This window comes from Silurus aristotelis (genome assembly GCF_946808225.1).
Source record: "Silurus aristotelis genome assembly, chromosome: 3".
Classification (NCBI taxonomy): domain Eukaryota; kingdom Metazoa; phylum Chordata; class Actinopteri; order Siluriformes; family Siluridae; genus Silurus; species Silurus aristotelis.
Window position 1 is genome coordinate 19,368,311 of NC_139576.1, and position 14,749 is coordinate 19,383,059.

At 39.3% G+C, this 14,749-nt stretch overlaps 2 protein-coding genes across 5 annotated transcripts in view; one reads left to right on the forward strand and one right to left on the reverse strand.

Moving 5' to 3' along the window:
• The first annotated feature begins 891 nt into the window (after positions 1-891).
• Positions 892-3,002, forward strand: tsn (translin). Its single transcript, XM_083536641.1, has 6 exons — positions 892-1,206; positions 1,462-1,555; positions 1,636-1,732; positions 1,826-1,941; positions 2,022-2,101; positions 2,182-3,002. Exons 1-6 carry the CDS (start codon positions 1,141-1,143, stop codon positions 2,410-2,412), a joined length of 684 nt encoding a protein of 227 aa, XP_083392767.1. The 5' UTR covers positions 892-1,140; the 3' UTR covers positions 2,413-3,002.
• A 1,246-nt stretch (positions 3,003-4,248) lies between these two features.
• Positions 4,249-14,749, reverse strand: part of arhgef49 (Rho guanine nucleotide exchange factor 49) — a 32,826-nt gene continuing 22,325 nt past the window's right edge. For 3 of the 4 annotated variants that reach the window (XM_083536696.1, XM_083536694.1, XM_083536695.1), the window contains 6 exons: positions 13,169-14,730; positions 11,035-11,212; positions 9,544-9,745; positions 8,462-9,039; positions 8,043-8,188; positions 4,249-7,494 (listed from right to left, as the gene is read on the reverse strand). In XM_083536696.1, coding sequence (XP_083392822.1) covers positions 6,696-7,494; positions 8,043-8,188; positions 8,462-9,039; positions 9,544-9,745; positions 11,035-11,212; positions 13,169-14,700 — 3,435 coding nt within the window. In that variant the 5' untranslated portion in view covers positions 14,701-14,730 and the 3' untranslated portion in view covers positions 4,249-6,695. The remainder of the gene's footprint in view (positions 7,495-8,042; positions 8,189-8,461; positions 9,040-9,543; positions 9,746-11,034; positions 11,213-13,168; positions 14,731-14,749) is intronic. The other variant, XM_083536697.1, reaches the window with a different exon arrangement.

Sequence of the window (14,749 nt, forward strand, 5' to 3'; positions counted from 1 at the left end):
ATAGTCGCCATTACTTGCTCATCAGGGATAAATACACATCATTCACCTTAACTGTTAAATTCTGTAAAGCTGCTTTGAGACAATGTATGTTGTGAAAGGCGCTATATAGAAATAAACTTGACTTGATTTCATGAACAAGCCAGGAGAGAACTAGAAGGAAGGAAACCCACAAGTGCAGGGAAAACATATGTAACCCTGCTTCAAACTCAAGCTGAAACTGAAGGTCAGTTATAAATGCTACTAATATTAGTAATATTGATAATACTACAAGTAGTATCTGCATTAACAGTAGTAATAATTATAGTAGTTAAGCTTTTTTTTTTTTTCTGGTTGAAATGCATTCTTTGATGCCTAAATATTGATTGTTCTAGAAAAGAATAATAGCATAAATCCTAAAATTTGTAATGGTGCAGTAGATAGTGTTGCAGAGTCAGTGGTCCAAGTTTGATTCTGTGTGGTAATCTCACTGATGGAAGTCATGTGTGGTTAATAAAGATAAGTAAGGGGTGTGTGTGTGTGTGTGTGTTTATCATTTATACCAATTAGAAGTGAAGTTGAAAGGGTATTTCAAAAACTAATTATGTGATTACAACAAACAAGCTGAGACTTAGCAGAGCTCCAGGGCTTACCTCACTGAGCTCTGATTTTGACAACATATGTTGACAAACATTTGTTCCCGAATCTCTATAATTACATTGACTTGTTAGTAACCTCCATATACAAAATTTCGTGTATAATTAAGATAAAATCAGTAAATAAATAAATTAAACGAACTGACGGTAAAATCGCCAGTAGTAAATCCTAAATATATAAACCAGATATTAATTGATCCACAGGATTTCGAAAATCCGCAGAATCGTCTCACGTGGTAGAAGAGAGACCGCATTGTAGTGACGTCATCAATACGCGACCATCAAGGGGTGGGTTAATCAAGCAAAGCACGTTGATGACTCAGAACGGTTCAGAGCTTGGATTGTATGCGAGAGAGAGAAAAAGGCCGTAGTGCAATATTACTGCTTGCGTCGACTTCATATCTTTTATCATATCCCGTCCTGTCTCACGTTATATTCTATATTCGTTTTAGCGACTCACATTTGAGCTGTTGCTAAAGCCGCGTTGAAGAACTTCTGTGAAGTAGCCATGTCAGTTACAGAGATGTTCACCTACATCCAGGGCTTTCTAACTGCTGATCAAGATATTCGCGAGGTAAGGGGAAACAGTTAATGTTCATTAAGCGCTGGATACATATACAATCTTAACTAAAAAGAATGTCACGTATAAAATGTAATGGAATCGTGATTATAAAATGCGTCCTTTACTCAAATGTGAGACTGGATCAGGTTGGATAATTAGTTATGTATCTGCAAAACCGCCAAAAACACGTGTTACCTTGGCTGTGTTTTAGCTCTTCCCAGTAAGAGCATTGCTTCTGATGGAAACCGTATTTTTTTTTACTTGCAGGACATAAGAAAAGTTGTCCAAATTCTCGAGCAGACCGCCAGAGAGATCCTCACCGTCCTCCAAAGTGTCCATCAACCATCTGGTTTCAAAGACAGTAAGTAGACGATTAGACATATCTTGGTTTGTTGAAACTGATACTGAAGAGGTATGTAACAGCCTGTGCTTTCCCACCAGTTCCCATCAAGTGTCTGAAGGCCAGGGAGCTGTTCTGCACTGTTCAAACCCAAATTGGTGATCTGAAAACAAAGTTCCCTATGGAACAATATTATAGGTCGGTGCAGACATTTTGTGAGAACGTATGTATTATAATGTGAAGAACTTTAGTTGTATTTTATTTGAACAATATTTTATTAACTCTGAACAGGTTCCATGAGCACTGGAGGTTTGTCCTGCAGCGCCTTGCGTTTCTTGCTGCTTTTGTGGTCTATTTGGAAAGCGAGTCATTGGTGACACGAGAGGAGGTGGCAAAAATCCTTGGAAGTATGTGGTGTGGTTTCTTTTATATAGATTCTTATTGAATGTATTATTATGTAAAAAAAAAAAAAACCTTGTTTTTGCAGTTGAAGTAGAAAGAGAGAAAGGATTCCACCTGGACCTTGAAGATTATTTAGCGGGAATCCTTATTATGGCCAGTGAACTGGTAAGATATCAAAACTTCTGTCTTTTAAAGGTGCTTTTTAGTCAAATGTCACAAACTAAAACCGTTTGTTAACTCCACAGTCAAGGCTGGCAGTCAACAGTGTAACATCTGGAGACTATGGTCGACCTCTTCGTATCTCAAATTTCATCAATGAACTCGATTCTGGTTTTCGCCTTCTAAATCTGAAAAATGACCCTCTACGTAAACGCTATGATGGTCTTAAGTATGACGTGAAGAAGATTGAGGAGGTAGTGTATGACCTGTCAATCCGTGGCCTTGCCAAGGAGCAGGAAGCCGGGGGAGATAAGTAGAGGAACAGAGGAGGCCGTGGGGCAAATACCCTCCCTGGGATTCTCCATGAGTGCAAGAGTGGAGACTTAACCTACCAGTAGGCAGGCAAGTGGAGGAAGAGAAGTGTAGCCATCTGTCTGACCTAGTGGAAAGTTGTTTATGCCTGATAAAAACGGGAGAAGCTTTGTTTCTCACTGCTGTTGAAAGGTTTTCTTCTGTACAGTTCATCTGAAAGCTTGGTTGGATGTGCCATTTCGCTGTTTATTATTGTTCTGTGCTGGTCATTACACCTGTAAAGCTTTGTATAAACATTGGACATGGTTGGCACTAGGATGAGGTGATTTACAAATATTTTTTATTTTATTTTTTTTGTCCTTAAATATCACTGAGGTCTGTAATATAATTAAACTGCAAAGGAAAGTTAGTTACGGTCAAAGAAATTGGCCTAATTTCTGTTGACTGTTATTTGAACTAAGATGTCATGGTTAAGGTCTACACATCCTGAGGAATATGGAATATGATTTATTTAACTACGCAAAACTGCTGCTTTTGAGAAACTATATTGGTCTGTCAGTACATGCACACACGTATATACATACAGTATGTATATGTGTGTAAAATATGTATGTGTAAAATATGTATGTGTGTATATATATATATATATATATATATATATATATATATATATATATATATATATATATATATATATATTACATTACAGTACAGTACAGTACAGTACAGACCAAAAGTTTGGACACACCTTCTCATTCAAAGAATTTTCTTTATTTTCATGACTATGAAAATTGTAGAGTCACACTAAAGGCATCAAAACTATGAATTAACACATGTGGAATTATATACATAACAAAAAAGTGTGAAACAACTGAAAATATGTCATATTGTAGGTTCTTCAAAGTAGCCACCTTTTGCTTAGATTACTGCTTTGCACACTCTTGGCATTCTCTTGATGCCTACTTTGAAGAACCTACAATATGACATATTTTCAGTTCACTTTTTTGTTATGTATATAATTCCACACGTGTTAATTCATAGTTTTGATGCCTTCAGTGTGACTCTACAATTTTCATAGTCATGAAAATAAAGAAAACTCTTTGAATGAGCAGGTGTGTCGTTTGGTCTGTACTGTGTGTGTATATATATATATATATATATATATATATATATATGTCTGTGTCTCCTTTTAAAAGCCCCCAATTATCAGCCTTTTATGAAGAATTTTTATTCTGAATGTTTCTGTTAAAAATGTTTTGCATGGTTATGTTGTATGGTGATTAGAAAGGGGATAGATGGAAGATCATAACCTTTAAAGAATATGACAGTATTACCATAGTTTTTAATATTGTCAGTGTGCTTTTGTGCTCATGAAACTATAAATCTCATTATACTATCGCATGATGTATTTGGTCTGAAGACAGCAGTTTTGCTCGGAAAATATTCTCATTGACAACAGATGCAAAAAGTGTTTTGGGAAATCAATTATTGTTTAGCTGTAATATTGAGCTGTACATGTGAGCATGTGATTGACCTGCTTTATAATTGTATACCTAAGTACAGTTTTTGACAACACATGAAGTACCTGTTTTGACTTTGAACATTGTCCAGAGGTTTCAGCAGTAATAATATGCATTTTCTTCCTTATGGAATGTCTGGTATATTACTACTGCACTGACATGAGTTCTCTCTCTCCCTCTCTCACACTCACACTCACTCACTCACTCACTCACTCTCACTTTTTTGTTCCAAATACTTTGTGTTAATATTGTGTAATAAAATGCATCACAACCAAACATATTTTCAGTAAACAAGTAGCCAATGAAAAGATTAGTTCACTACTTGTTCATTTATATTTAATTTACTTCACCAGTTTGTACACATGGAAAAAAAGTTTAAATTGGGTTTTGTAAATAAAGAAAATAACAGCATGTCTGGTCTCCGTTAAAACAATGTTTGTGGTGAGTTCAAAACCCTCTTCTCTTAAGTAATGTACTGTAGCAGCTGCAGAGTTTGCTGTGCCCTCGTTGATGAATTTTTTATACAAAAAACCCTCCAAAGGCATATATTAACTGTGTCAATGCTAACTCCTATAGCCTAAATTATGGCAGAATTTTTGGGACTTTTTAAAAAAAAAATCCTAATTATAAAGTGATAATGCAAACAATGTTTGCAATTGCCATTCCCTGATGAGCGTGCATAATAAGAGACACAATGCTAATTCAATTGCCAAAAATATTCACATTTGTGCATTTGCTTCCAAAGTTAAACAGTAAAGTCCATAAGACATTTCATGTTTAATATCTTAACTGCTATAGCCATGCTATATTAAAAATGTAATAGCAGGAAATACAGGTGCTTGTGGAGATTTGTGCTCATTCAGCCACAAGGGTGTTAGTAAAGTCAGCCAATTCATCCCAAAGGTGTACAGCAGGGTTAAGGTTGGAGCGCTGTGGCTGGCCACTCAAGATATTCCACTCCAACCCATCTAAAGCAAGTATTCATGGAGCTCACTTTGTGAACAGGGTGAACAGTCATGCTTAAGCAGGTTTGGTTCTCCTATGTCCAACTAAAGGGAAAAATGCTACTGCAAACAGACATCTTATACTGTACAGCTGCATCTTCGAGGCAACAGTTTGGGAAAGAGCCACGTAGAGCTGGATAAGTCAGGTGTCCCAATACTTTTGTTCATGTAGTCTGCATATATCTACATATAGCTGAATTTGCTTTGCACATGTGACAAACCTAGTTCACCTGCATGAAGTTTGTGAATACTTGATGCAAGTTGCATAAAATGGGTTTTTTGGAAAGCTAAAAAAATTTTTTTATCAATTTCCATTCAGACTGAAACAAGGAGAAATAGTTTCAGAATATGGGCTAGAATTTGGCCAGCATTAATATGCCCTTGGAAATTGTATAGCATACATTTTACTATTGCAAGACAACCTGCGACCACCTCTACAAGTGTCCACTTATTCTGAAACGCTTCTTCCATTTCAAAATCCTGTTTTGACTTCGGGGATGAGAAAGGGTTATCGCAAATATAAAAATTGCTGTTATTATTTTTTTTTTAATAAATATAGTTAAATCTGACTAGTTTTTAGTCACTGAAATTTAAATTGCACTGCTGTAAAAACTTTTTACCATATATATATTTTTTTAACTCATAAGGGAAAGGCAGCTGCAAATGCATGTGTAAAATATAAAGGCCATACTACAATGGTTGAAAGATATTGCTCAAGGCAACCAGCAACATTCTTGTAAATCTTTAAAAATAAAGAGTAAAGCTTTTAATAAAAACAAATATTACCACATCATAAACTAAAGTGCATTAAACAAGAGATGACTTTCTAGTATTTTGAAAAAGTTGATGGGAGAATTTTTTGAGAACAATAAGTATTTATCATGAGTGGACTTCATCGAAGAGGGGAGACTGGCTCTGATGTGTCAGCAGGCAATCAAAAGAAAGGCACGCGGTTTTCTTTCTTATTGATTATCAAATCATCACTACTTGGTTTTGGAAGATCTCTTTCTGACACATCGATATTTACTGCTACAATATAATGACCAGATGCAGTTTGTGGCAACAGCAATTAGTGAAAACAGCATAATGGACCTGCTACTGTATATGCAAAGAAAAAAATGTTATAAAGTTTATCTTACTGCAGTGTGTAAGTAAGGATATAAAACTAGCTTTACTGTAGCTACAATATGCTTGTTAATTATTGCTGCTTTGTTCCCCCAGCACAGTGATAATGCAGATGTGTGGGTATTTTAGCGTAAATTGTAACTACAGTGACACATATGCAAATTGCCTTGGACACTTCACAGGTAGTAGGAATGGAACATTTTGTCATTTTTCACACTACTGAAAAGAGATGAAAGGGCTATGACATCTTAATAGAGAAAAAAAACCAAAAAAACACATGGAATGGTCTGACACTTGTTTTCAGTTTTGTGCGTCTTTGTTAAAAAGGATTTATAATGATCATCTTCGTTCTCAACATAATATTTTAAAACAAATACCTTCACTCATGCTGTAACAAATAATTACTGAAAACATTTATGTGAATTGCAAATTGCACAGTAGTCTGTAGCCAGTGATGTTTCCAACCACATTCTCATTTTGGTCCACCTGATTTCCCCCTTTTTGTAAATGTCAGTGTTTACCTTTAGAAAGTGCTTTTTTCTTTTCAGGCCAAATCATCAAACATTTGTTTTTCATAATGTAATACTGTCAATAATTTTTTTTTTTATTATTTCCACCAGATTGCAGTTGTGTTAAGTCTCAAGAGCGGATCTGGGATTTGTTGATCATTATGTTAGGAAGTGCATTGCGTCTTTTTCTCCAGAGCCCCAGATCACACGCGTACCTCTTAATGAGACGAAGCCACTGCTGTGTACGTGATTTGTCTGAGGCGCGTAAAACAAAAGCTTCGCGTCGGATGTCCAGCACCTCGAACGTGTCGTCACAGTCCGGGTCGGTCGAAACCACACAGTTAGCTAGACGTATGGGTTCACGCAGTACAGCAAACTTGCCACTACTTTTATCTTTTATCAGTACCAGCACACCATCCTGCACAGTCTCGAAGGCCTCCATTTGGTCTCCCCGTACCCCTCCGTCTGCCATGTGCACCATCAACAGGCTTTGCACATTCTGAAACTTGAGGGACTTGCTACCTTTTTTCACCCACTGGCCATCAGCAGGCTGTGAGATCTGCAGCGGACCCTCCATAATAAAGCGCGTGCTCTCACGAGCCCAGCCTACAAGTTTCATGGATGTCTCTCTTATCTCAATGTTGATTACTTCACGGTTCTTGCGACTTTCACGCCGAAAGGAGCGCAGGGACCATGTGGCTGTGCCCTCTTGCTTGCTCTTCATGTTGATGTGCTCCAAATGAGACTCCACCCGACTTTTAGCCTCCTTTAGGCGTTCATAATCAGGGTGATATTCATTAGTAGCCTTGATGATGCGGCTCAGCAACAAAGGATACTTGGTCACACGTTGCAGTGGAGCCATGAGAAAGGATCGCAGATTCATACGCCGCAGAGCTGAATTGTCATTCTGGGATACGTCAAGGAATATCCTGGTGGACAGCAAAAAACAGTCATCTATGAATTTATATTGGTTTATGATGTATTTTAATGTCTCTGCAATCTAAGCATTGAACACAAATTTAGCAGTGAGTCTGGTTATGTGGGTTTTACTCAAAATACAAATATTGTAGGTTTTTTTTCAAGCCTTTTAAATAAAAACAATACTTACAAAAGATATACTTAAAATACTGTATATACATTACTGATAAAAAAAAATCTAGCATTATGTAAATAAAATGTCGGCGACACTATGCAGTTAAATCACATGGTTGTAAACATTGTAAATTAAAAACAAATACAATTGAATATTCAGCTCAATTGGCAATTAGAAAATAAAACAAAACAGAACAAAATAGAAACGTTAGAGAAGACTAACACTAAAACCTATAATGGCTTTGGGAACGTCCACTTGTTTTCACTCTATGTACTGTATGTTTGGTTCGTGTAGACATGACCTAGGTCTAGGTTTAGCTAAGTTTAGATTTTATTTTTTTTTTATGGTCAAGGCAGTGTTCTGTGCTGCATGTTTGGTTTTTACCTAAGCAGCTCTTTTTCTTTCTCTAGTGTGTTAAGCATGTTGACAGATGTTGATTGCTGCAAGCAGTAGGTCTGAAAGGCTGGTAGCATGTTGACAAACTCCAAAAAGATTTCTCCAATGCATACAGTGAGCAGATCTTCATCTCCCTACATGTTTAAAACAGAGAACACTTAAATCGCATAATAATGATGATAAGACAACATTTCTAGAGCAAATTCGATGTAATATACCACAATAAAATTTTATATATATATATATATATATATATATATATATATATATATATATATATATATATATATATATATATATATGCCTTATTACTGTATATTTTAAACAAAACGTCTGGTATCCATTGTATAATGAATGCTCAATGTGAAAAAAACTTGTGATGCTGGAGTGGTGTGCTGTGCCCCCACCTGATCGAGTGCTTGGTCAATGTTGTCTTGCAGATGCTCTGTGAACCTGTCATTCACATCAATTAGCTCCTGCACATTGCTGAAGACCACAGTCAACTGTTCAGCTGTGAGCAGTCCTGCACTCTGCATGGGAAAGTAAAACTCTTCCTTGATGATGCGCAGATCCTCACCATAACTCGTCTCGGTGTTGAGGAACTCTAGAATGGCCTCCTTGCGCTCGGTTCGTAACTTTGAGCATCGCTCACACATACCCTCCTCTCGAGTGGTGTCTCGGTGGCCACAGTCTGGGCATGGCCGCTGGGTCTCCCATGTTTTAAACAATTCAGAGGGCCTCTTCCAGCCCGGTGCCAGTCCTGACCCAATTCCACTGTCCACTCGCTCTACTTCAGCCCCAGCACTGCGGCGAGACCGCCGTGGTTCCTCCTCATCCTCACGCTCATCACTCAGCCCCACCACACCACTGTCGGCACTCACACTGCTTACTGTGCTCCAACGGTGCTGACATGCACGGCTCACACCAAGGCGTCCATTCCGACCTTCTCCTCTAGGCTCAGAGTGGCCCCTAACTGTGCGCATACCTGAAACAGAAGACACATATCCAATGTTTTGGTTTGTTTGGCCATGATTTGTGCGTTTTTTGTCCCAGTTTATCAGCAGGACAAAAAGAACTGCTTGAACTTATAGAAGAAGGCACACAAAAGAAAAGTTTCCCCAGGACAAATGTGTTTGATGGAAAGGAAGGTAGTTTACCCTAAGGGCATTGGGTATAGAGGCAGCAGCACTGCACTCTCAAAATCAAAGGCAATAGTTGCTAAAAACATGTCTTTGTCAAAAAATGACTGAAGTGAGATCCTAAGGTTCTGAAAAAGGCTCAGTGATGTTAACAGTTTAAAAGTTGAATTAAAAAAACAATAAAAAAAAAAAAGACTATCTATGCATGTAAAAAGAAAACATGCACTTATTTCTCACAATTGGTTCTAGATATAAAAAGTGTATATAAGCAATTGAAATCCAATTAAAGAGTATTCATTTAAGAAAGTGCTCAAGGGAGTAACTGACAGAAGAACTGCTATAGGTCTCACCACTATCTCTGTCTCTGCGTTGACTGTGGAGACGTGCAGCGGCAGCGATCTTCATCTCCAGCTGCTTGCGTTTGGCAGCGTCGGTGGGCATGGGGTCACTGTAGTGAGGGCGCAGGCGACACCCACGCTGCGTCCTCACCGTTCCAGGGGACTCATAGGTTGCATCCGAGCTGGATCGCCTGCATCCTGACCCAAAGAGCTTCTGAATGGATAACGAGCCATCAGTCAGTCATCCATGCATCACATGTGCAATTAATTAGTTAGTATTGACTGGTTAAAGGATGAAAATAAAGACCACAGGTGGAGTGCTTAAAGAGTATTAATCAAAGAGTGTTTAGAGTAAGATTAAAGCTCCCCCTCTCTAGCTAGCAGAAACAGCAACAACTAGCAGTAACAAAGATTTGCAATTTATATTTTTATTACTTGTTTATTCAATGCATGAATTACATTTATTGTATTGTTGTTTACATCCATTGAGCTTTTTTATTATTTTGTCCTAAGGATATGCAAATATTTGAATTCAGACTGCAAAAGGTTAGAATGCCACAGCTTGCATTAAATCTATTACAGTGTCTCAGAAAAAGACTAAACCCTTCAAAGGTGCTGATTTACAGCAACTGACCTGGAGGTTGAAAGGTCCTAAGATTGACAAAACTTGTAGTCTGTGGTCAGACATGCTTTTAAATTATTGATAACTTCTCAGAAATAGTACATTGTAATTCACTAATGCTGACCTCTAGAAGACCTGGCCGAACACTTGACATAGTACACCAACAAAACATCAAGTAAACCAGCTACTGAATAAGCTAGACCAACGCAGATATGTTTCAACTGCTATCAGTGCCTGAGTAACAAGACACCATACGTGCAGGTATCATCCAGAATAAATAATGATGTCGCTGCTATCGTAATTAATAGCAAAACAGTGATCCACATGAGCCTTGATGCAGGTAACAGCTGAGATATGCATGACGCCAGGTGAACAATTCTCAATTCCGATTCTCAACGATTCTCAATTCCACCATTCTATCAATATTACCTCTATAACCTTCCAGCCAACAGTCATCAGAGACCGAATGCCTGAGATGCATTTAACAACCAGGTGGCATTATAAACAGAAAGAGCAAAGACAGACGCACACCCACACAGACAGCGTTACGCATCCACACACTCACAGTCTTGCATGCAAATAAAAGGAAACCAGTTACCAGCATGAAACCTGCCTCTAATCCTGTAAGAGAGTCATTCTGAGCAGCATGGAGGTATGCACCACTACATGTCTGCAGTTGTCTTTGCTGTGCAGCAGCATGTGGAGCCTCATCTAGTCCCTGTGCATCTGTGACACAGCACTCCGCAGTACACGGCTACAGCCAGAGAAAGAGCGGGTCATGATAAAGAGAAATAAAGAGCTCTCTCTCTCGCGCGCGCTCTCTTTGTGTGTGTATATGTGTGTGCTCATGTTTGTGTGTGCAGAAAGGGGAATTGCCTTACGCATTCTCTTGGCTCTTCTCGTCCAGTAGCTTCACTGCAAGCCTCCTGTCTGCAGGCCGACGTTGTCATGGCAACGCAGGCAGACTGACACCCAGGCTGGGGACTGGTGATGTCAGTACCGTTGTGCTGGTCATGTGACAGTCTGACGGGGGCTTTGGCGCTGATCTCTGCACTGCAGCTGAGGAAGGAGGACAAGGAGTAGAAAGTAGGGAGGGGGTGATGAAGGATGAGAAAGGGAGGGTAAGGGATCTATTAAAGTGAATTTATGATTCCTGCCTCCCCGCTTTCTCCTCTACAAGGAATGTGGCTGAGCATCCCCCATTTTCTCCAGGGATAGTGGGCACCAGGCTTCAGAGGGGCTAAAGAGCAATTAGATGCTTCGGTTCACTTTAGCACCTGAACTCACAAGATGTGCAGCTCTTTGGTTGATCATTTAGATTCCTTTGTGTGTGTCTGTTTGTGTTAAAATGTGCTGGGTGTATGTGCTTTGTGTACAGGGTATGTAAGATAAAAAAAAAAAGTAAATTTTGTTAAAACATTTTATTTATTTTTTTATTATTGCACCCTCTTTTACAATTGACATTTGTGTAGTCGTATCACATTGATCTCTATAGCAACCCTGACCCTTGATTAATACACTTTTCCTTTTCCCTTATTTTCTTGACTTCCCCATTAGAATCTGCATTGCTGATGCAGAACACGTCATAAAGGGCTTTGCACATAGATATGATTCTGCAATACTGCTGACAGCACAACCATAAAGGCTGAATCATAATTCTGAGTGCACATACTGTACACATATACACTTTAAAAATGCATAGGAATAAAAAGTCACGTATAAAACAACTAATTTTCCCTCCTAAAAGTGCATACCATTTCAGCTGCAAATCAAATAAGACATTTTTATTTAAAGTATAAATAAAAAAACTGATATGAATCTATACTGACAAGATCTGGCGAACGGATGCATGTTTGGATTATACAGTATATACAGTAAATGCATGTATATTATATGCCTGAAACACACTCTCTACATTGGAGTTGGAAGGCAATTCCATTGATGTAGTGTTTTTGACTCAATAAAAAATTTTGTAGCATTTTGAAAACAGCATTCCTTAAAATGCCGTAATTGTAGTACAATAGCACAGTGCACAGCACAGTACTTACACTAAAAAGTTCCATCAGTCACCCAAAAATTCAATTTTTTTTCTAGGAATCTAGGAAGAACGATACTACCAAGTGTTTAGTTTTTTTTTTTTAAGCCTCTGAAAGATCCCCTTTGAAAACCTAAAACCATTAACTATCCAAAAAACCCTATGCAGAAGCCTTAAACTGATGAACTATTAAGGCAGCTCTTTAATATAGATGGCACTGGGAAAACAAAAATCATACTGTGATTTTTTTAGTCAGCTCATGAAAGTCCATGGCACTTGTACAGTTGAAGAAGCTCATCATATTTGCATGTTCAAAATTGCTCATTTTGTGGCTAAAGCAAGCACATGACAATGTCCAACTGTCTCTTGAAAAGAGAAATGCATCTGGACAGAATACATTTGCAGCATTTAGCACACATCATTATACAGAGCTTATTTACAATAATCTTATTCATACCACTGAGCAGTTAAGGGCCTTGTTCAAGGACCCAGCAGTGGCAGCTAAATAGTGGTGGAACTCATGATCTTCTGATAGGAAGTTCTACATTTTAACCACTGAGCTACCCCTTCCCAAATTATATTTTGTTTACATTTATGGCATTTGGCAGATGACCTTGTCCAGATTGAATTACGTTTATCTGATTCTAACAACTAAGCAGCTATGGGGTGAAGGGCATTGTTTAGAGGCCCATGAGTGGCAGCCTGGTGGGAATGGAATTTTAACTTTTGGAACCAATCCAAAATCCAAAGCCTTAACCACTAATCTACCACCTTTATTATGTTTGACCTAAACATCTGAAACAAAATAGTTATCAATTATTTCACCAACAAGTTCACATTTATCAAGCACATACTGTTGTGCATCCTAAAAGCAGGGTTGAGGAGAAACACAGTCACACAGAATTCACTTTGCAATCTAAAAGAGTACCATGACTATTTAATTCTAACAGATCTATAGGAAAAAAATGTCACCCTCTTACCTCTTCTTTATAAGGTCCAGAGCTGATCCAAGAAGGTCCGTCTTTATCTTGTAGATCTTGGCTCCATAACTAGACAAATCTTTCCCATCCAGGAGTATTGTAGGACAACAGGCCGATGCCCCCTCTGCATTCTCCCTGTTGGGAGGGAAAGGGACCAGAGCAGGATCTATACTTTCGGAGCCTCCTGCTTTGTTAGTCTGCTCTTCACCTGCAGTGGTACTCATGGGTTGCAAAATAGAGCGTGGTGCAGGTCCTGTGCAGATTGGGGCATTTAAAGCTTCTTCAGTAAACCTGCTGTTACTTGACTCTTTCCCACTAGAACCACATGGATGAGCTACATTAGTACAGTTGCAGTTTTCCCAGATTTCTGTGTCAGTTTTGGCCCCAATATGTAATCTGTCTTTAACTTTCACTTCACAATTTCCCTCTCTGCATTGGCCTTCCTGTCTGGCTACTCCACTGGTGGATGCAGTTGAAGAACCCAGGCCTTCACCACTATCCTTTTGCCTCATCCTCTTGAACTCTTCAAATGTTGGAATGTGCAAGCGACTCATTGGAGGTCTTTTCCTCTCAGGTGCAGACTGGGCAATACTGCCAACATGCTCTGAGGTGTGTGACTTGCTGAAGTTGGCTTCCTGGCTGGAAATGAGTGCTAGGTTAGGAGTACTCCTCTGCCTGTGAAGCTGTAGCCGACGCAGCACCTCCTGCTTGATTTCCTCTGGGCTGGTAATACGACAAGAATGCATTTCTTTTTTGCCATTCACCTGTCCTGGAGATGACAGATGTCCAAAATGTGATGCCGTCTCATGATCGTTAAAAGAATTCAGAGGTTGAGGTCGAAGGGGCTTGTTAGGCTCAGCCACACGAGTGCTTTGAAGGCGAAGTTTGTCTCTCAGGCCTTTCCGTGCATTACCATTCATGGCCCAGTCCTCCACAGCAGGAAAAAGCCACTGAGGAAAAAGAGGCAAGTCCTTTTTCATTAGCCCTGGCCGAGGGTAGAAAGCCATGTTCTCAGCGGAGTGCATCATTGTGTAGAGCTGTGATCTCTGAGAAGTTCCATCATACCATTGACTGCTGGGGGTGCAGTGAAGAACAAACTCACTCTCCATACTTCTGTAAGTGTATAGTCCAGGGTCTGCATTCCAGTGCAGATTTTCCAAGCTACGGTAGAGTCGATTATTGCCCGAGTTGACACAACTCTGTGAGAGTTGCCCTGCCCTGCAGCTGGACTGAGACTCTGGCTGTTTAATTGGATGCACATTGCTGGTGGAACAGTACCTAAGACCCATGTTGCTAAGGAGGTTTTTGTTGGGTCCTGATGGATAGTGGTTCACTGGTGCATCTAAGTTGATGCATGAGGAGTTTCTGTGTTGAGGGAAACCAGATAAAGGGGGGCCAAGGACAGAGAGCGGTTCTGGCAACTCACTGAAGCAAGGCTCCAGGTCCATGCTGCAGCCAGCAGGGGAGACTGCTGGGGAATACTCACATGGCAAAGGGTCTACGTCTGGCATGACCACAGCAAGAGCTGCCATCCATTACATATAGGTGCTGGGACCAAAGCCCTACAGAGATCAAAATAGA